Below are 23,359 nucleotides of genomic sequence, written 5' to 3'. Positions count from 1 at the left end.
CCTCTATTGCAATTAATAGAATTTACTAACTGGACCCCTGCGTTGCACGGTCGTACAATACGTTTAAACATTTAATTAATGTAGATTATATATTGCGAGAAATAATTTGCCCGGTGGAAAATAAATAAAGAAAGAAATTAAAATAAAATAAAATAAAAATAATAATGATAATGTTGTTCATCAAATTCCGTCTGTGTTTGTTTACAATATCACGTCAGCTTATATTTGAGATTAACGATAAATGCCCTGGAAAAGTACTTCTGATAAATGTTTAGTTTTAAGATAGGCAAACGAAGAAATGATTTACGGCGATTTTAAATGACACCTCCTCTTTTATCGTAAATTGAACTCATTATTAAGAAAAAAAAATTATAAGGTACACTCGGGCTTGAACTGAGGATTATTAGATCTGTATTCGAATGCTCTACCACTTAGCTATATGTTCAGATGCCAACAAATCTGTTTTTTAAGAATAAATGATTTGCTAAGATTTTATTGCTTCACGTGTAATGTAAAATATGCATCTTTAAAAATTCTTCTTTTTTCATCTATGAGTGAAAAAGACTTTGTTAAGATCGGATTTTTTTGATTTTCGATACTTGTCGGATCAATTTCTGTAAAAAAAACATATCTAAGAACACTGCCAGACATATAAATTAGCTTTGGATAAAATTTCCGTTTTGGAACCTATGAGGAAGGAAAACACACACACAGTGACTTTATATATAGTGCAGGTTTAAAGTTTTGGGGTTGTTTATATTAAACAATTAAAAAAGAATTACGGAAAATAATCGCTTTGTAGAAATATTAGATACTGGCATATGTAAAGATTTCTAGCTCGGTAGAGGGAACCAACCTTCTTTCTTTTTACAGAGGAGTCTCCACTTATCGGGATAACAGCTTAGTAATCGTTAATAGGAAAAATTGGATATGATTAAAATATTTTGGAACCGGCTCAATAACAACTTGTGTGGTGTTTTATCATAGAACGGAAGACAGAGCAAAACCTTTTTACTAGGCTTTACCGAACTAATTTCACAGCCAATAATAAACGTAAGAGCAAATAGTAAAGAGCAGGTAGCAGCAGTAAACGTAAGAACTGTTAGTAACGAAATGTTGAAGAAAAAAACTCTGCCCTTTTAAAAAGGAAAAGGAACGTGTGCAAAATCACGTGCCATAGAAACTTTTACTTTAACGGAAATATAACAATCTCCCTCCCACTAGTAAGAGAGATTGCAAGGTGTAGATTTTTTTTTTTCAAAGTACAGAGTTATCTTTGAAAGTGGCGATGTGTTTTATTTATAAGTCCAGTCGCTGGACTGGTTTACGGATTCGGCTAGACCGGCGTGGAAGCAGTTCAATATCCGAAGGACTGGCAGGTTTCTGCGAATTCTCTATATTTTCTGCATTAGGTGTATTGTCAACTGAACTTGTTTCAATCAAATGGGCCGTGTCTGCATTTGCAAGGTCGGGTCGAGTATTCTCGGCAGGACACTGAGGTCCATCAGAGCGCGGAAAACGAGCCAAATGTCTTAGCACCACTGAATTCTCCCGACCATCATTATGCCGTATTCTCGCATGCGTAGGGTTGGCCTCGAGGAGTTCTACTACCTCGAGGATCGGGTCGTACTTGCCCCTGTTGCCAAACCGTTTCAATAGTACCTCCCCAGGTTCGCAGAACCAAACAGGTAAGGCAGTACCGGTAGAAGAGCGCCTTTCAAATTTGAACAATCTTTCGTGGGGATTTGCATTCGCACTAGTGCATAGTAAGGAGCGAATAGAATTTAAAACAGATTCCAGGGCCAATAATATTGAGTACCAAATAACGCCGTTATAGCGCTCGCACTGACTGTTTCCTCTTGGGTTGTATGCAGTAGTGTTACTGCACCCAACCCCAAGTCGCGTCAGGAAATTTCTAAACTCCTCCGACACGAACGATGTTCCTCTATCAGAATGGATGAAAGCGGGGAGTCCAAAAGTAGAAAAAATATTCGTCAGACATTTGTGATTGCGGTCTGCGAAGAACAATCACGGCAAGGGAACGCAAAGGGAAATTGACTGTACCCATCCACGATAGTAAATAGGTAACGACATCCTTTCGAAGATGCCGGGACAGGCCCCTTGAAGTCTATAGAGAGGCACTGGAAGGGAGCAGTAGCGCGGATCAGTGTATTGTTAGTAGGGCTGAAGAATTGAGGCTTTATTTTTGCGCTCGTTGTGCACTCGGATGTCACGCGCCGAACTTCATCAATTGAGTATGGCATATTTTGTGATCGTACAAAGTGCCAAAAACGCTGTACACTAGGGTGTATTAATGAGCTGTATATGGCCCTTAGCTCCTCCAAGGAGGAAGCAGCAGCACCACACACTCTCGATAAAGCATCGGCAACAATGTTTTCACTTCCGGGACGGTGTTTTATATCGTACGAGAACAAGAGAAGCTCCATTTTCCACCGAATGATTTTATCGTTTTTAATTTTTCCTCGGTTAGCTGGCTTATACATAAGATATGGCTTACTGGTCTGTTACAATAGTGAAGTGCTTCACAGCAAGGAGGTCCCTCAATTTTCGGACACATTCAACTATCGCGTAAACCTCTTTTTCAACTATGTGTAGTCGTATTTCCGATGGGTTTAGTGAGCGGGAAAAGAACGCTACAGGCCTATCAGCCTGTAAGAGGGTGCCTCCGATAGCCTTTTCTGATGCATCGGTTTCGATAGTAATTGGTAGTTCGTCGATAACCTTTACAGATGATTCGGCGACGTTCTTCTTAAGTTTCTCGAAAGAATTCACAACTATAGGCGGCATGGGAAATTGTTTATTTTCAACCAGAGGACGAATTTTGTGTGAATTTATTTAGGTATCCATTTCACGTAGTAAGAAAACATACCAAGGCACCTTTTTAACGAATTTGAATCCGAAAGAGGAGGCATTTGCAAAGGGGGTATCGATCGCTCATGATCAGGTTGGATAGTTCCGTCACAGATTTGGTATCCAAGCAAATTGATAGAGCGAAGCGAAAACTTTGATTTTACTCGGTTTATTTCGAGGTTATATGTTGAGGCAGCCTTTAAGAAACTTTCCAAGTTAGTGTCATGCTCCTCTTGAGTTTTACCGCAAATGGTAATATCATCAATGTAAGAAAAAGTTCCGAATAACTTATTTTCAGAAATAAAGGAATTCATAAATCGTTGAAAGGCAGAAACTCCATTACTGACACCCATGGGTATTCGTTTGAATTGATACAAACGATTTCTAACTTGAAAAGCCGTGTAGGGACAAATTTCAATTTGGTAGTAAGCCTTAGACAAATCAATCGTACTAAAAATATGATACTGGGCAATTTGGTTTACGAGATCCTCAGTCTGAGGCAAAGGGTACGCGTCAAGTAGGGTGAAACGATTAATAGGTTGGGAAAAATCAACCACCAGTCGTTTCTTTCTATTAGGCGACGAAGATACAATTTGAGCACGCCACAGTGAATAGCTGGTTTCAATGACGCCGTCCTTTAAGAAGTTGAATAATTTCATTTTCAATAAATCGGACATCCTCCGCACGATAGTTTCGGTATTTTGTAGCAATGGGTCTGCAATCTGGGGTCAGGTTTCCGAACAATTTTACAGGGGCACAACTGATCTTGGTTAGCACGCAGATTTTTAAGGCATCCTGAGATCCACCAAAAGAAATAGTAACGCCCCGGTGTAGTTTCAAAAACGGCACCCCGAGTATAATGTCCATACAGGAGTCAGGAAGCACAGTAAGGTCAATCCCTTTATATTCGCAACCATTGAAGAAAATGTTCTCGGTACAATATTCAGACAGTTTAAGGGAAACGGCGGATGATGCCATAGGAATTACGGAGTTCCGTTTTAAAGTGGGCAGTCTCATTGTTTTGACAATGCGGGCACTGATAAAATTATCAGAACTGCCGGTATCTATACGGGCAGTTAACCTTTTTCCTTTTAACTCTACAGTTTCGGTGATAGGAGGGCAACTATCACTACTGTTAGCGCGGGCCCCGATGATAGCAGAAGAAGAACGTGAATGTGTCCTTAGAGTAGAACGGCAAACTTTAGAAAAATGCCCGAGTTTACTACATATCTTATCGCGGGCAGGGCAAAGGCGGCGGTCATCCTTAAGGTGACGTCGCCCTGCACAGTTGTAGCACTTGCCACGAACAGGAAGGGCAGCAGAGAACTGTACAGAGTCACACTCCATTCGAGAATCAGTTGGAACAGAATTTTTAGAAATAAAAGCGGCCTCCTCGGCAGAATCGGTCAGCACATTTTTAGTTCCCGTAGTAGAAGTAACAGCGACTGCTCCAATCTGGGAGGCATACGATTCCGTGCGAAAGTGAGCTTGTTCTAAAGCCCTAGCACATTGAGTAGCTTCTGTGAGAGTTAGAGTGTCTGTTTCAAGGAGCCTAGCACGTATCAATGACAACCGGGGACGACGAATGAATGCATCACGGACAGATTCATTCCTGTAAATGGTGGCCGTTACGTCTTTAAAACAACAGTCAGTGACAAGTCGAGTCAAGGCCTGAAGGTATTGGTCAACAGACTCGCTTTCTTGTTGCAAATGCGTGGAAAGCAGATGTCTAGCGTGAATAACGCTTGGAGACTTGTCGTAAACGCCTTTCAATAATTCCACGGCATGTTCGAAACCAGAGCAACCTTCGATAACGTCAGCAACAGAGGGACCGATGTTTAAATAGAGAACTTCTAGCTTATCAGGGTTTAACGAAGCAATAGTTGATAAGTAGTAATTAAAGTTGCGGAACCATAATTTCCAAAGCTTGCTGGCCTGAGGGTCTCCCGAGGAAACATCAAATTTATCCAGGCGAATTATCTTCTCCATGAGGAAAATAAAAAATTAGTTCAGTAAATTGTGGTGTTTTATCATAGAACAGAAGACAGAGAAAACCCTCTTTACTAGGCTTTACCGAACTAATTTCACAGCCAATAATAAAAGTAAGAGCAAATAGTAAACGTAAGAGCAAATAGTAAAGAGCAGGTAGCAGCAGTAAATGCAAGAGTTGTTAGTAACGAAATGTTGAAGAAAATAACTCAGCCCGTTTACAAAGGAAAAGGAAAGAAAAAATCACGTGCCATGGAAACTTTTACTTTGACGAAATATGACAACTTGTTTACATTGGATTGTAGACGAGTATATTGTAGTCAGCTGGAAAGAAGGTAAACGGAACAAGCAGTTCTAAGAAAAAGCTTTGTTTGTGGAATCTACATTTAGATTTATGCACATATAGCGAGTAGGAGAAAATATTGATTTGCAGCAAACTTGGATTAAACTTCTATGTATTTATTTAAAAACAAGAAGTTAATATATTAGCATCATTAGAACCATCAGGTTGTAGGATATCTACAAATTTCCTAAATCCAGATCAGTATATATTATAGGCATTCTTAGAAAAATATAGTTTTAAAACAATATTCCACTTTCATTTTAAGGAATGGTCAGGATGATTACGGTCAAAGCGAATACGGGTATTAATATATAGATTATTGGCATTTTTAGACAAACATCATAGTTTTAAAACAAGATCATAAATGGGTCTAAATCTGGAAGATGAGTATTGATACTTTTTTTTTAATTTTGGACTATTGTTCTCATTTTGAGTGTTGTTTTGTAAACGTTTCGGCCGATATACTTTCCGACCTGCTTCGTGTGTATCTTGTCGAACACATAAATTGTCCTCAATCAGCCATGGCATAATGAATAAAGCACTAAGTAAAATTCATTTTTAAAAGACACTTCTGAAGCTTGAAGTTTGAATACTCGCCGCAAGTGATACTAGGAATACAATAGAGAATTACTTCTCAGTCATGGCTGACGGAACGAGAGCATGCTATTTACGTGGATGAAATAAAGGATTCCGTTCGAAATTCCGCGCAGATTTCCGAGTTTGAAAGGATAAAACTGAATGATGGTCTTAAATTACATCGGCGGAAACGATATGAAAATAACACTTAAGATGGGAACAATAGTCCGAATAATCCAGATGATACGAAATATAATCAATTTACATTTCTGTGAAACGAAACGCTTACCTTTGATATTGTTCTTTATGCTTGTCCAGTAGGAAAGGGGCCGACACAAAGACCCATAAACAATGATATTTAAATATATACCACTTAATAGAAGGAAGGTTCCTCGCATTCCATAAAACAAAATACTTTTTTCTAATAAGTAGCTGAAGCAGAACACACCACAGCCGCTACCAAAACAAGCGATTCCAACTGCGATTGAACGCTTTTTCTTAAAGTATGACACAAGAATCGTGTTACCTGCAAAATATGCCATTCCCATAGAACCACCTAAAATAAAAATTAAACATGTTTAGATTACAACAGAAAATGATACAATTAGTGAGGCACGATGATGCGAAGTGCCTTCAATAAGTTCTTAGACTTTTTTCTATGAACACTTTTATTGATACTTTTTTATAAGGACATACATGAAACTCTAGTCCTCTTTTGAAGTAATCTTCTTCGGCTGCAATGCACTTATTGTACGTTTCCAACAACTTCTGGAAGGACCTATGAATATCTTTTTGTACGAGCGTCTCACTGATCTTTTTGTACGAGCGTCTCACTGACCTTCGTCACATCCTCTTTAATCTCTTCAATTGTCTTATAACGACAACCTTTAAGGTTTTCATTCAGCTTAGAGATTAACTAAAAGTCACAAGGAAGCAAGGTTTCAATTATAGGGGTCTGAATTAGCCAGCTCGACTATCTCTTTTCTGTCATGACAATGTTTTTCTCTCTGATCTGTTATGAGCACCCTTGAGACAAACTTCGCGCAAATCTTCCGCATCTTCAGTTCCTCGCGATAATTGTGTAAAGGTCTCACACTGACATTTAACTATGCACTTATTGTCTCTATAGACACATGACGGTCATTATCCATGACATTATTTGGCCAATCTTTATTTGGCCAATCAACTCTAGTGTTGTGAATTCCCTACACCTCCCACACTTCTCACTATTTCTCACAGACACCCTGCCTTCCTTGAATCTCTTATGCCGCTAATAAACTGATAGTCGATTCATGCAAGATGGCCCAAAAGAAGTCTGAACCATTACATATGTTTCTGCGGCATTTTTCACAAGTGTAAAATAGAATTTTGTTGCATATCGTTATTCTAAAGTGTCCTCACGCTCGGATAGCATTTTTGAAATCAATTAGAGATCAGTTTAGTGCTACATATACGACAATTTACTGTCAACAAATGGATGAAATGCATTAGAAACTAATACAACAACACCCAGTATTAGTCAACATAAAAGGCCCAATTCTCCTCCACAAAAATGCCCGATCGCACTTTGCTAATTCGACCCCGCAGAATGTGTCAACGAAATGGGTTACAAAACTCTGTCTCATCCGCCATATTCTTCAGACGTCTCACCTACCGACTACTACCATTTCAAGCATCTTGACAACTTTCTGCGTAAGAAATGCTTTATAAACCTAAACGATATCAAAAATGCCTTCAGCGATTTTATAGCCATCATAACGCAAGATTTTTCTGTTAATGGCATGAATACAGTTGGTAGCGTTGGCAAAATGTGTTGGTTCTGATGCTGCTTATTTTCATCAATAAATTTTTGTTTAAGCCGAGATATGTATGTCTGAATTCAAAAGTTAATAACCGCAAGAACTTTCTTGTCAACTAGATATGATATTTTATGATTATAAAAATGAATACCAACCTGCAATAATCCCATGAGTAAAATAAAGAAATTCTATCTGCGGTGCAAATACACTGGCAATCGTCGAGAAAAAAGCCATACATCCCGACGACATTATCACCTGACGATGGCTTACTTGAAACGTGATGAGAACCAACACAAGTGGACCTGATAAAGACGAAAAAACAAACAATGTAATAATTATTACCAGACTATTTATCTCGTCCAAAATTATAAGCTCGTTAGCTTGGAATTAATGCTTTATGTCAAATTGATGATTGAATATGTTAAAATGTGTGCTCATTTTGGCATAAAATACTAATCCACATTAATCCCTAATCGTGTATCGAACGGATATCATAACACTGAATTCGTTGCACGTTAATAAAACAAGGTCCATACAAAATTTAACCAGATCGAGTTAGAAGTTTCCACAAATGTTCTGGAACAAATATGGTACTGTGGTGGCTGGTCCCTATTAGTCCGTTAAATTTCTAACTTTGCATCGACCGTATACCATTATAATGACTTATCCACATGTTATCACAAGAAATGCCTATACAAAATTTCAGCAGACAGACACATTGGCAGACGAAGAAAAATCTAATATATATAATCATTAGCAAATAAAAACTGTCCTCCAGGTAGTATGAATAAACCAAGAGCGCAATGACTCGTATAATATTATGGAAACAATAGGTACTACACTAAGCTGTTCAATTTACCATTGAACGATAATAATTGTTTAGTTTGATTTCAGGCTAACTGATACCATATATATATATATATATATATATATATATATATATATATATATATATATATATATATATATATAGTACCAGTTTGCCTGAAGTCAAACTATACAACTAGTATATGTAAGTATTTAATAATTATTACAGTAAATTATAATGTCAGCCCCTTTAAGAAACTTATTTCTTGTCGTTGAGCACTTTCAGTTATAATGAAGTCGGTCAACTTAGTTCATACGCGCAGATTGTCATATAATGATTAGATCACTCTGACTGACGTCAAAAGCATTTAATGGGAATAAATGTTTAATTTCAACTGTATTTCTCGCGGTTGATGATAGCTGAATGGTCCAGGCCCTTGCTAATGAAGCCAGACATGCCTTCTGGTGTCGGGGTTCGAATATCTCGACTGGCGTTAATCGTGACACCCTGCACTGATGATTCCCGAAAGGATGAAACACTGTAGGTATTTAATAATTATTAATAATTATTATAGTAAATAATATATATATAGATATATATTTAATAATATTTATATATATATATATATGAACGGATAATATACTTATATATATATATGTATATATGTATATATATATATATATATATATATATATATATATATATATATGAACGGATAATTTTTACCCTGTCTATTGAAACAATTTGTAATAAAACGTATAAAGAGGATGAAATAATCTCAAAGGGTTAAAATAGATAATTAAAATTATACTTTCAATTACCACACTTTTTATTAACCGAAAAATTCTTGCAAATGTAATTACGCTCAACCTTCAAATTCCCCATTTTCTCCTATATCTATGTGTAATTTTCTCCACTAATAATTCCAAGCTTAGTTATGCGTAATATTCTCCATTAATAACTCCAGACTTTTAAAACTAAAATTACTAAACCTATGTAGTTAAAACTTTAAATGTCTGAAGCCACTACAAAATTCCACTTTCTTAAAAATTCCACACTATTACAAAATTCATCCCCTAGTATTTTCTTAACACTGCCTTGCAATCTAATACCCTTATCCCCAACTATTTTCATAATCCTAGACAATATCAACACCTTTTATAGCACAAAATTTATTACATGTTTCCAAACAATTCAATTGTTCTTATTTTATTTATTTTTATTTATTTCCCTTCCTCCCTAGATTCCAGTTCTAAAATCTACCCAACAGAATTTATAACTGATTTCCTACCCAAGGAAATGTTATATAAGCTATATTGGACGCATCTGTTTACCCAATTTAACTGGACGTCGACATAGAAAATTGTTGACTCTTTAACTCCGTTTAGGCCTTGAGACTCGTGCCGTTCATCATCCAGAACACACACACAAAACTTTATTTGACACGATCAATTATCTACTTTCCTTCTTTCTTTTCTTTTTCTTCTTCTTTCCTCACTCTCTCGCCTTGTCTTATATTTATAATTTTACCCATTTTTAATTTAATTTTAATTTTTTTATTACTTTTCCCTTCTTTTAATTGTAATAACAAACATGTTTGCCCACTCAATAATGATTGCATCCATAAAGATGTTATATATTCATGTACAATTACTGAGCTCCCACGCAATCCTCCCATAACAGACACTAATATTTCGTCTTCAAGTTATCCTTCTTCCCATCCTCCATCTGATATAGTTACTAATCCAATATACCATTCGAGCAGCCCCTCCATCTACAATCATACAACGAGCAATAATAATAATAATAATAATAATAATAATAATAATAATAATAATAATAATAATAATAATAATAATAATAATCGGCGCTACTTCAACATTAACCAAGAAAAGAATATCAAACCAGATTTCTTCTTTTAACAACCATAATTCTAATAATAACCAAGGAACTTCTCTAACCATTTTAATTAAAAGACTTAACTCTAATAATACCCCCTTCTCAATCAAATGGACTATCATAAAAAAGTTAAGTCTTATACTCCAGGCTCTAATTCATGACGCCTCTGCACAACCGAAGCTACAATTATAATTACTTCCCCTCAAAGTAACAATATAATAAATTCTAAAAACGAACTGATCTCTTTCTGTTAACATAAGTCTAAATTTAATTATGGTAATTTTGAAGGACATAGTTTTTCCTTAACCTTTCAGATAGATATATAATTTTTCTTTAACATTATCGTTTATATTCTACATACTTTCTTAATACTTTATAACTTAATAATACTTTATTTTAATTCTTTATTTCTTCTTTACTTGGCCGGCTTTTTATCTGCAATTTCCGTTTTAGTCTTTAAATATTCCTATCTATCTAATATATCAATCTACCCACACATTCATATCCTGTATGTATATTTACTTATATTTTACTATATGCATTTACTTACATACTTACTTGCTTTATCTGGAATTTGTAGATACTGGTCATCCTCTCCCCTTAAAAAAATTATTTTTATATTTTATATTATATTTTTTATTTATTATTCATTTTTTTCTTTTTTATTTATTTTTTCCACTTAGTGTCTTTTAATAACTTTTGCTGACATTTTCTTAAGTAATAACCTGTACATTTCAGTTGACTCCTTTTTTGCCCTATATTTTATATTTAATTCTATCACCATTTAATTTTTTTCACTGATTTTTCTCTTTTTTTTCACTGTTTTTTCTTAATTACTTTTTGTCTCGGCAGCCGTGTAAAACGCATGTCTTATTTTTCTGTTATTAATATTATTGGATTTTCCCCCCTTTTCCTTGACATATTTGTGAATTATTCCATGGATTTCGGCCTTTTGGATTATTTTGGACCATCTTCCAATTACGTGATTTCCTTTTATTTTACTTGCGCGAATGGAAATTTAATTAACTTTCTTGGATTTACATTTTTGGATTTTACCATCATTGGATAATTTACCTTTCACCAGAATATCTATTCACGTGAAATCACCTATTTCTTCACCATATTCCCTCTTCTAACTTTTTGTTATCAAGTACGATGTTTGACTTACTTGCAGTTTCATCAAATACTTTTGCATGCAAAATCCGATCCGCATTTTGCTAATTCCTACCCTCGGGTGAGAAGGAAAGTATTTCTTCGAAACTCCGCGGATTAAGGACTATCCACTTATCAAATGTTTCCTTTTCAGATTAAATATGTTTTTAACTCTTTTCAAAGTATTTTTAACATGTTTTATTAACTATTTGCTCTTACACACACACACACACACACACACACACACACACACACACACATATATATATATATATATACACTAGCAGAGAGATACGACGTTGCTCGAGATTTAATAAGGATCAAGAATGTTTAATTCTCCCACATTTTATTGTCAACGAAATCGGTGTAATCGTCTATTTTTCAATGAAATCGATCGATGTCTATCTCTGTTTGGGGACGCTTCGTGGTGCACAGGAAAGAAGGTTCACATTTCTCCTCGCACTGTTCTAGTTAATAATATATATATATATATATATATATATATATATATATATATATATATATATATATATATATACTAGCATTTCAGCCCGGCGTTACCCGGGTGTTTGGATGTGTATGTTGAGAAAAAAAGTGGTAGTAGGAAGGCAGGCTCGAACCCATACCGCAAAGGAAGGAAAAGAACGGGGTAAAACTTAACGTTTATGCTGTTACGACCATCGCCTAACAGGAAGCGACATTTTTTTTAAATGAAGGCTAGATAACCTAAAGGAGAGGATAACTTTCAAAAATATCGGCGAAAAAAGTGACTCCCTTGTAAAAAAGTGCTTAGTTGAAAGGGAAGATATTAATGTTTTTAGCCAAATTTTCGATATTTGTCGTATGAAAGGTCGAACTTTAAAACGAGACTGATCTTGGGAAAATCCGTTGCCTCTATTGAAAGTTTAAGGAAGACATGCAAACAGAAATACAGACACACATTTATATATTGGTAACTAAAAGTTTTCGACCCAAACTGATGAAAAAGCTTGCCCTATCTCTTAATACTCTTTATGTAAAATCTCAAATATTTAGATCAGAAATTGTCTGAGTAAATTGGAGGAGACCGAGAGGTCAATTTCTTTTAACTTTCACCCCTATTATGACCCCTTAACATTTATTTTTTGGGGCTCAAATAAAATTATTAAGTTAGATCCATGTCCAAGGAACGTATATCTAAAATTTCAAGTGCGTAGACCCAAAATTGTCGGAGGAGGTTGGTAGAGTTCTCAAAGGTTAAATCGTTGAACTTTGACCCCTTACTCGCCAAATTTCTAGCCAAAAACCGATCACATCGATTTTCCCAAATCTCAGTACCCTGTATATCAAATTTCGAGTCTGTAGACTAAAAATTGACAGAGTTATTGCGTAGGGAAATGTACACAGACACAGACACACAGACACGTTCACTTATATATATAATTTGCTAGAATCAATGTCAAATGCAAAAATCAAGTATAATGGATCAATTGTGCTTTAAACAGAATCATTCATTTCGAACACGCCCCTGTCATATAAACGAACCTACTGTTGATTTTATACATTTGTTTGTGCGGTGATAAAACTCTTCAAGTGCACTTGCGATGATAGACGCGCAAAAATGGTAACTTTCATAAAAATTAGGCTGTTTCATCTGTTATACTTTTTCTTTGATTATCTATCAAACTATGAGATTAATTTCCCTTTAAGCTAATACCTAGTTTAATCCGGAAGTATTTTTTATTTAAACCTTAAGAGTCACAATAAGCTCGATGTTATTTGTTTTTATTTAGAAATATTTTAAAGCTAATTTATTGTTTTTATTTTTAATTTGTATATTTTGCGGGAATTTTTTAAAAATTTATATACAAACCGATCAGTTTCTTTCTGTTTTTAAACGATCTATTTATTAATTTTCTTTTATTAAAGAAATTTCAGGTTTTATTTTTTAGAACAAATTTAAGGGTTTTTTTAGAACAAATTCAAGGTTTTATTTAGTAGAACAAATTTAAGGTTTTATAAAAACAACCCTTAAATTTGTTCTAAAAAATAAAACCTTAAATTTTAGAACAAATTTAAGGTATTATTTTTATAACAAACTTAAGATTTTATTTTTTAGAACAAATTTACGATTTTATTTTTTAGAACAAATTTAAAGTTATATTTTTAGCACAAATTCAAGGTTTTATTTTTTAGAAAACATTTAAGTTTTATTTTTAGAACAAATTTAAGGTTTTATTTTTAGAACAAATTTACAATTCTATTTTTAGAACAAATTTAAGGGTTTATTTTTATAAAAATAATTAAGGTGCTATTTATAGAACAAATTTAGGGTTTTATTTTTAGAACAAATTTAGGTCGTATTTTTAGAACAAATTTAAGGTAAAAACCTTAAATTTGTTCTTTAAAATAAAACCTTTAATTTCGTCTAAATATAAAATCTTAATTAAAGGTTTTATTTTTTTTAACAAATTTAAGATTTTATTTTTAGAAAATTTAAGGTCTTATTTTTTAGAACAAATTTAAAATTTAATTTTTTTAGAACAAATTAAAGGTTATATTTTAGAACAAATTTAAGGTTATATTTTAAGAAAAGATTAAAGGTCTTATTTTTTAGAACAAATTTAACGTTTTGTTTTTAGAACAAGTGAAAGGTGCTATTTTTTGGAATAAATTTAACGTTTTTTTAATACAAATTTACAGTTTTATTTTTTTTAACAAATTTAATGTTTTATTTTTTAGAAAAAATTGAAGGTCTTTTTTTAGAAAAAAATTTAAGGTCTTATTTTTTAGAGCAAATTTAATGTCTAATTTTTAGAACAAATTTTAGGCTTTATTTTTAGAACAAATTTAAGTTTTTATTTTTTAGAACAAATTTAAATTTTATTTTTTGAACAAATAAAGGTTTTATTTTTTAGAAAAAAATTAATGTTTAATTTTTGAACAAATTTTAGGTTTTATTTTTAGAACATATAAATGCTTTATTTTTTAAAACAAATTAAAGGTTTTATTTTTTAGTACAAATTTAAGGTTGATTTTCAGAACAAATTTAGTGTTTTATTTTTCAGAACAAATTGAAGGTTTTATTGTTAGAAAAAATTTAAGGGTTTATTTTTCAGAACAAAGTGAAGGTTTTATTTTTAGAACAAATTTAAGGTTTAATTTTTAGAAAATTTAAGGTTTTATTTTTTAGACTAAATTTAAAGTTTTATTTTTAAGCTAATTGTAGGTTTTATTTTTAGAACATATTTAAGGGGGGTTTTTACAATAAATTAAAGGTATTATTTTAAGAACAAATTTAAGTTTTTTTAATTTTAGAACAAATTTAAGGTTTTATTTTTTAATCCAATTTTATGGTTAGAAAAAATTAATGGTATTATTTTTAGAACAAATTTATTGTTTTATTTTAAGTACAAATTAAAGGTTTTATTTTACAGAAAAAATTTAAGGTTTTATTTTCAGAATAAATTTAGGGTTTTATTGTTTAGAGCTAGTTTCCGGTGTAATATTTTCAGAACAAATTTATGGTTTCATTTAAACAATTATTCAGAACAAATTTATGTTTTTATTTAAATTTGTTCTAACCTGAACTTGTTCTATAAAGAACAAGTTCAGGTTAGAATCATATTTAAGGTCTTGTTTTTAGAACAAAGTTTTATTTTTAGAACAAATTTAAGGTTATATTTTTGTCGAAAAAAATTAAGTTTAATTTTTAGACCAAATTTAAGGTTTTTAGAACAAATTTAAGGTTTTATTTTAAGAACAAATTTAAGGTGTTATTTTTAGAAAATATTGAATGTTTTATTTTTTAGAAAAAATTTAAGGTCTTATTTTTAGAACAAATTTAAGGTGTTATTTTTAGAACAAATTTAAGGTCTTATATTTAGAACAAATTTAAGGTTTTTTCAGTACAAATTTCTGGTTGTATTTTTTGAACAAAGTTAAGGTTTTATTTTTTAAAACAAATTTTATGTTTAATTTTTAGAACAAATTTAAGGTTTTATTTTTTAGAACAAATTTGAAATTTAATTTTTTGGAACAAATTTATGCTTTTTTAACAACAAATTTAAGCTTTTATATTTAGAACAAATTAAGGGTTTAATTTTAGGACAAATTTAAAAAAATAAAAAAATTAAATTAAGGTTTGTTTTTTAGAAAAACATTGATGTTTTATTTTTAGAACAAATTTAAGGTTTTATTTTTAGAACAAATTTAAGGTTTTATTTTTAGCACAAATTTTAGGTTACAACCTTAAATTTGTTCTTAAAAATAAAACCTTTAATTTCTTCTAAATTCTAAACTAAATTCAAAATCTTAAATTAAGATTAAAGGTTTTATTTTTTAGACCAAATAAAAGGTTTTATTTTAAACACATTTAAGGTTTTATTTTAAGACCAAATTTGATGTTTTATTTTTAACTAAATTCAAGGTTTTATTTTTAGAACATATTCAAGGGTAATGTTTACAAAATCTTAATTTAATTTTTTATTTATAAAACTAACTTAGGTTTTATTTTCAGAACAACTTTACGGTTTTAATTTTAGAACAAATAAATTAAAATTAAAAATATAAACTTAAATTAATTCTAAAAATAAAAGCTTAAATTTGTTCTAAAAATAAAAACTTACATTTGTTCTAAAAATAAAACCTTATATTTGTCCTAAAAATAAAACCTTAAATTTGTTCAAAAAATAAAACCTTAAATTTCTTCTAAAAATAAAACCTTAAATTTGTTCTAAAAATAAAACCTTAAATATGTTCTAAAAATATAACCTTAAATTTGTTCTAAAAATAAACCTTAAATTTGTTCCTAAAATAAAAACTTGAATTTGTTACAAAAATAAAAACTTTAATTTGTTCTAAAAATAAAACCATCAATTTGTTCTAAAAATAAAACCTTCGATTTGTTCTAAAAATGAAAACTTAAATTTGTTCTAAAAAAAAATTGTAAATTTGTTCTAAAAATAAAAACTTAAATTTGTTCTAAAAATAAAAACTTTAATTTGTTCTAAAAATAAAACCTTAAATTTGTTCTAAAAATAAAACCGTAAATCTGTTCTTAAAATAAAACATTAAATTTATTCTAAAAATAAAAACTTTAATTTGTTCTAAAAATAAAAATTAAATTTGTTCTAAAAACAAATTATAACAAATCCAAGGTTTTATTTATAGAACAAATTTAAGGTTTTATTTTTTTTTAATAAATTTAAGATTTTATTTTTTAGAACAAATTTATGGTTTTTTACATAAAAATTAAGCTTTATTTTTAAAACAAATTTAAAAATGAAAACCTTAAGGTTTAAAAGGAAAACTTTTTCTTAAAAATAAAACCTTTAATTAAAACCTTTAATTTGTTCTTAAAACAAAATCTTAATTTAAGGTTTTATTTTTGGAATAAATTTTAGATTTTATTTTAGACCAAATTTAATGTTTTATTTTTAGAACATATTTAAGGGTTTTGTTTACAACAAATTTAAGGTTTTATTTTTAGAACAACTTTGAGGTTTTATTTTTAGAACAAATTTAAGGTCCTATTTTTTCGAACAAATTCAACGTCTTCTTTTTTAGAACAAATTTAATGTTTTAGTTTTTAGAAGACCCGATAACACACAAGATTATGAAATGCTTATGAAATAATTGACCGAACATTGCAAGACATCACAGGAAACAATACTCGTATGGGTGGCATTCCGATCTTATTTTGCGGTGATTTCCGTCAAATACTCCTAATGGTTAAAAATGGCACAAAGGACAACATTGTCAATGAACGTTCGAAGCAGTCTCATATGTCGAGGCACATTATAGTGATTTAGACTGACTACTAATACGAGTACGCATAACTCTGGAAACACGGCTGACGCCGACTTCTCAAAATTGCTTCTCCAAATTGGTAATGGTCAGTTTCCAATCACTTCTCCACCTGCCATAATCAGGATTCCGACTGAGCTTGGTAAATCTGCCGGTAATCAGAAGCAACTGAAAGACAAAGTCTACCCGGACCTGCAAATCACCGGCTTCGCTTGCTGAGAGGTTTATTATTTCGCCATTAAACAGCAATGTGAATCGTTTGAACAATTAGATAATGGATTAATTTCGAGGGGACTCAAAGGAATACAAGTCAGTTTATTCGGTTACTAATAATAGTGAAGCTGTTCACTACCCTGTGGAGGTTTTAAACTTTTTGGAACTATCTGGAATGCCTCCTCACGTTTAAAAAAATTGAATCCCCAATCATGATTCTTTGATCCTTGGAACCATCAAAAACAACTAACGGAACAAGATTTTTTCTCACCAGGTTGCACACCAATATACTTAAGGCTACCGTTTTTGTGGTCCTTGCATAGGCGAAACAGTGTTACTGCCAAGGATCCCCTTAGTTCCATCTGACTCTGAACTTCCATTTAAATTCAGGACGCTCCAGTTTCCTGTGAAAGAATGAGCATCAATACAAGCTAAGCTCAGACATTTAAAATCATTGGCTTACACCCGACACCTAAATGCTTCATTCACAGTATGTTATACGTCTCTATCGTCCTGACAGAAAGTTCAGAAAACTCTATATTCTGGTTCCAAATCAAAGCGGCAGAAAGGTAGTTTATCATGAGACTCTTCAATGAAGTGTTATAACATAGGATATGATGAAAAATGACATGATCTTGATTGTGGTAAGTGTCAAGTATTGAATGTCTTAGATAAAATTTAAGCAATGAGTTCAAATTTACTTCCATGAAAAAATTATAATGTGATATCATAAAGTAACATTCATCTTTGAAAAAAATGTGTTTGTGATGCTAAACAAATTTTAACCACTGTGTTTCTTTGTAATTGTTTCAATTTTTATATGCAATAATATTAGTGTAGACTTTAATATGACCTATTTGCTTTAAAGTTGATGGTTGGATTCCAGTCACTTCAAGAGTTAGTTAAAATTTTTAAACACCTTAGGTAATAGTTGCTCCTACAACATCCACTTACTGGAAGAGTGCCCACGAAATGGGTATCCGAATATGCAACAGTCTCACGCAGAGCGCGGGTATCTTTGCTAGTATATATATATATATATATATATATATATATATATATATATATATATATATATATATATATATATATATATATATATATTGAAACAAATACAGAACATTTATAGTTACATATACTTAGACATTTTAAAGAAACAGCCTTACCGCTGCACATTAACGCTCCAAGAAAAATGGAACCAACCATGGCAGCTTTTGGTACTGCTATATTATATAGACCAACTAAGCCAAGCAGAAGGATCCCGGTCGAAGTAGCCATTCCAACCACGGTAAAATTCATCCAAAAAATAGCAAAACACACAACCCAACTCCATCGTCCATCAAGAATCGGATTGGGCAATTCACTTCTGGAATCTTCGATTTGTTCTTTAACAGATTCCTTTTTGCTTTCGTCGATTTCAGTTCCATTTATTCTGTAAAAAAAGATAAATAACAATTCATCAATAGACATCGCTATACGAAATAAATAGCATTTTTAATATAAATAAACTTTTCGTTAGTTAATCATCTAATTTAATACATGTACAGAGCTATACAGAACAACGTATGTACTATAGATGGTAATGCTGAAATACAGGGTCACTTTTTCTCTAAAAGCTCAATCAGATAAAAAAAGGGCTTTAAGATTTGTTAAATTTAAGAAAGCGAGAACGCCCGTACTTCAAGTGTTGGGTAGTCTTCTTTTTCCTGTGTCGTAGGATGTTCATGTCGTAGATTAACTAATTATCTATTGGCTTCGGTCCATTGCTTGTTCTCGGTGTCTGATAGTACTGTTCACACCCATTGCACTACATATCCAGTCTTATATCTTTATCATTTCCCTTTCTCTGGCTATTTTTCTGTCAGTTTCGTTTTCCAAGATGTGCACTTCGATTCCCTCCTTTTCACGCAATAGGTGTCCAACAAAATGGCACTGCTTTTCCTTGATGGTCAGCATCACCAAGCGATCAGCCTTCATTATTCTTAGGACTTCAGCATTTGGTACTCTCTCTGTCTGAGAAATGATAAGCATCGTTGGGTAGTAAAAGTAAAAAAAGAGATATATAACCAAAGACAAGTAAAACGGATAAAAAAGGATGTAGCGGTGACTGACGAAGAGATTGAACAATGGACCTGTAGACATATTTAAGTTTGCTTTGCAGGCAACTTATGGGAAAGGCTATGAGTTAACGACAATAGAAACGATTAACAGACGACGACGATGGACTTAACGACACTGTCTGATTGAGAGTGTTTAACGACAGTGACGGTTAACGACACGAGGATCAATGAACAGTCAGAGTTGAGAGTTGAGTTGAGTTGGACTTTAACGTCAGTTTTTTTTTTTTACACAGTGATCACTACTTATCAAGGCCCGGAATCCACTCAGGGATAAGGGTTATTGCAAGTACATTACGTTAGTGTGGAGATTTGATGAAGTGTTTAATTAAGGGGGCGGTTCATAAGGAATTTGTTAACATTGGACTTGAAGACATCCAAGTTGTAGTCCGGAGGAAAGCAGGCAGACGGAACAGAGTTCCACAGGCGTGCAGTTCTAAGAAAGAAGCTTTGTTCATGGAATCCGCGTTTTGATTTAGGCACAGATATAGAGTGGGGGAAATTTTTCACAGTGGATTCAGCTAGACGGGTGTTTTTCGTGAAAGATTGGCGAGGGGGGACCAGAGATTGGAGTTCAGACGAGCACCTGCTATGGAAATAATGATAAAACAAGGATAGGCTCGCAACGTCTCTTCTGTGGGAGAGAGGTTGCAGGGTAGAGAAAAGAGCATCCCCCACCAAGCCACGAAGTCTATTTTGTACTCTGTCAAGGCAGGATAGGCTTTTTTAGCAGCTCCTGCCCAGATATGGCAACAGTATTCCATCCTTGGACCTACTTGGCTTTTATATAGATAGAGAACTGCATCAGTAGTGAGATATCTTCTGGAGCGGTAGAAGGATCCCACCATCTTTCCAGCGACCTTGACAACAGACTTGATGTACGTGTTCCATTTCAGATCAGGAGTAAAGGTCAAACCCAGAAGCTTGTCAAAACACGGGGGCTCACCCAGACGAGAGCCATCCATCACAATTGATGCCAGATGGGGATCAGAGCGTTGATGATGTAAGGATAGGAGTTTGGTTTTGGATGCATTAAAGGTAACCAGCCACATCTTCCCCCACTGAACCACGCGCTCGAGATCGGATTGAGAGATTAATTGATCAATCGACTGACGGACGGCCTCAACAGTACGTACATGTGGACATTAGAATTTAGATAGTCGAGGATGTAATACAAGACGTTAGAGTCATACGAATATAAGCGAAAATTGCCGAAGTTTATGTTTCCTTTTGTGCACAATATTTTTATATTATTTTCATACTTGCAGACCTATACGTTCCCATCGACGGCCGCTAATGAGTTAAAGGACGACGCAATAACAAGAACAGAAGATCGAAAAGAAATCCGCGGCACAAAACGTTGAAATCGGTGGCTTGTCCGTGTGGTAACGCGGTGTTCTTTTGTCTGTTTTTCACTTAATTATTATTTGTCCTGCAGTAGTTATTGAACGTGTCGAGTAAGGATGAAAGGAGAAGTTGGGGGTCGACAGACTAATGACGTAACGATCTTACGTCTCTTTCCTCGTCTCTTACTCTCTGTGTGTTTTTTTTTTCGTTGAACCCTTCGCTTTTATTGACAAAATCTTCTTTGTTCCATCATACATCAACACATATGTCAAAGCCAAACATGGCATTTTCTTTGTTTCGTGAGAGGTCAATATGTATGTCAAAGTTCGACATGGTATTTTCTTTGTTTCATCAGAGGTGAATATATACGTCAAAGTTCGACATGGTATTTTCTTTGTTCTCTGCTAGCCTGGAACTTGTGTGTGTACACAATCTTCAAGTTCTTTTATTTGCATCTGAAGAGCATATGAGAGAAATGATAGAGCGATAGATGCCTGACTTGTTCAGTTAATTATGAATTACAGAAAATTGGAACCATTAAAAATAACTCGATCTCAAAATTAAATATATTGATATTTATATTTGTTCTATTTATGAATTTTTGAAACAAGGATTGATTATTTGTAATATTTGAATGCTTCAGATTACTGTTCACAGCTTGAATGTTCTTTTCTCAACGTTTCCGTTGATGTAACCTTCAATTTTTATCAGGTGTATCTTGTCGAACTCAGGAATCTTTCTATCCAACTCGGTAACTTTTCGATTGAACTCGAACGTCGGCACGGGATTTCAAAAGGGACCCTTCTTTTTAATTCATGAAGATAGCATGCGTTACGTGGCCGTTAAGCGCGAACGTGTTCGTTACAGTTTTCTATTTTTTTTTACAAAGGAGTCACCACTTATCAAGGCCAGAGGCAGCTTGGGAATAAAGGTTAATTAGTTTATAGTGGTCAATGGGACAATGTCATCGTAATTGTAGTGGAAATTTGGTAAATTGGATTACTTAAGGGAACAGCTCATCAAGAACTTGTTTGCGTTGGACTTGAAGACGACCATATTATAGTCAGCCGGAAAGCAGGTAAACGGTAGACAGTTCCACATGTGTGCAGTTCTAAGAAATAATCTTTGTTCATGGAATCTACATTTAGGTTTAGGCACAGATAAAGAGTGGGGGAAATTATTGATAGCGTGCTCAGTTAGACGAGTGTTTCTCGAGTAAGTTTGAAGAGTGGGACATAGATTTGAGCCCAGAAGAGCACTTGCCATGAAAATAGCGATAAAAAGAGACAGGCTCACAATGTTTCTTATGCGAGAAAGATGTTGCAGGGAAGAGAAAAGGGCGTCCTCTACAAGGCTACGAAGTCTATTTTGAACTCTGTCAAGAAAGCATAAGCTGTTGCTAGCAGCTCCTGTCCAGATGTGGCAAAAGTATTCTATCGTTGGATGTACCTGGCCCTTATATAGGTCGAGAATTGCATCAGCAGTTAGATATCCACTGGATCGATAAAAGGATCCGACCATTTTCCCAGCGACCTTGGCAACAGATTTGATGTACGTGTTCTATTTCAAGTCAGGTGTAATGGTCAAGCGCAGGAGCTTGCCAAAACATAGAGCCTCCCCAAGATGAGAGACATTCATTTCAATTGATGCCAGATTGGGATAAGAGCGTTGATGATGTAAAGACAGAAGTTTGGTTTTAGATGCATTAAAAAGTAACCAGTCACCTCTTTCCACGTCATACCACTTGCTCAAGATCAGAGGAGAGAGAATCAGAGATAACTTGGTAATTTACAGTCTTTGATGTACTGTCATAGATAGTAGTGTCGTCAGCATAAATGTCTACGAATGATCTAAGAATGTGATTTAGAAGATCATTGATGTAGATAAGAGAGAGCTGGGCCCAGGATGGACCCTTGAGGGACTTCAGCATAAATACCGTAACCTTCTGATTTCTACCCATCAACTACTACTCTTATGAACCTATCAGAGATAAATTATTTAATAATTAAGAGTACATTTTCAGCAATATCGTAACTGGAGATCCTTTGAAGTAGACCTTTATGCCATACTCTATCAAAGGCCTTTGATATGTCAAGAGCAACTGCCCTAGAAAGGAAACCTCCGTCAAGAGAGCCTCACGCGATCCGGCACTGTCGAAAAGGAACAAACAAGCAAAAATAATTAAATCATACTCGGCTTTTCTTTCTTTTCTTTTTTTTAAACACAAGTCATTTATAACTATTTTTTCTTTTTCCCATTTCTTATACGTCGATCTTTTTCGACCGCATTTTTTCGTTTTCCCCGAGCACGAGATATACTGTTTCTTCTCGCGCATACTTCCTAATTCGCCTTTTTGATTACTTCTGCTGCTAATCTCTTCGCACGCCAGTCATCCTTCGCTGCTGATGATTATTTCCCATGCGTTCATATGTACTATGTTATATAAGATCTCATTTTA

The 23,359-nt window shown here is 33.3% G+C and overlaps 2 protein-coding genes across 10 annotated transcripts in view; one reads left to right on the top strand and one right to left on the bottom strand.

The window, feature by feature from the left end:
• Nucleotides 1–23,359, top strand: part of LOC145278014 (monocarboxylate transporter 9-like) — a 215,576-nt gene that overhangs the window by 103,905 nt on the left and 88,312 nt on the right. Inside the window, exon 1 of one of the 8 annotated variants that reach the window (XM_080130205.1) lies at nt 20,856–20,923. The exons of the other annotated variants lie outside the window; for them this stretch is intronic. The gene's annotated coding sequence lies outside the window, so the exon portion shown is untranslated. Of the gene's footprint in view, nt 1–20,855; nt 20,924–23,359 lie in introns of those variants that run through there. 8 annotated transcript variants of the gene reach the window in all.
• LOC145278015 (monocarboxylate transporter 9-like) overlaps nt 1–23,359 on the bottom strand; it is a 93,417-nt gene that overhangs the window by 62,161 nt on the left and 7,897 nt on the right. The window contains exons 2-4 of one of the 2 annotated variants that reach the window (XM_080130206.1): nt 18,604–18,869; nt 7,734–7,880; nt 6,069–6,335 (exon numbers count right to left, since the gene is read on the bottom strand). In XM_080130206.1, the coding sequence (XP_079986332.1) occupies nt 6,069–6,335; nt 7,734–7,880; nt 18,604–18,869 (680 nt within the window). The remainder of the gene's footprint in view (nt 1–6,068; nt 6,336–7,733; nt 7,881–18,603; nt 18,870–23,359) is intronic. The other variant, XM_080130207.1, reaches the window with a different exon arrangement.

Source organism: Euprymna scolopes, chromosome 6, assembly GCF_053919585.1.
Source record: "Euprymna scolopes isolate OS-2025 chromosome 6, ASM5391958v1, whole genome shotgun sequence".
Lineage (NCBI taxonomy): Eukaryota > Metazoa > Mollusca > Cephalopoda > Sepiida > Sepiolidae > Euprymna > Euprymna scolopes.
This window is presented reverse-complemented; position numbering and strand designations above follow the sequence as displayed.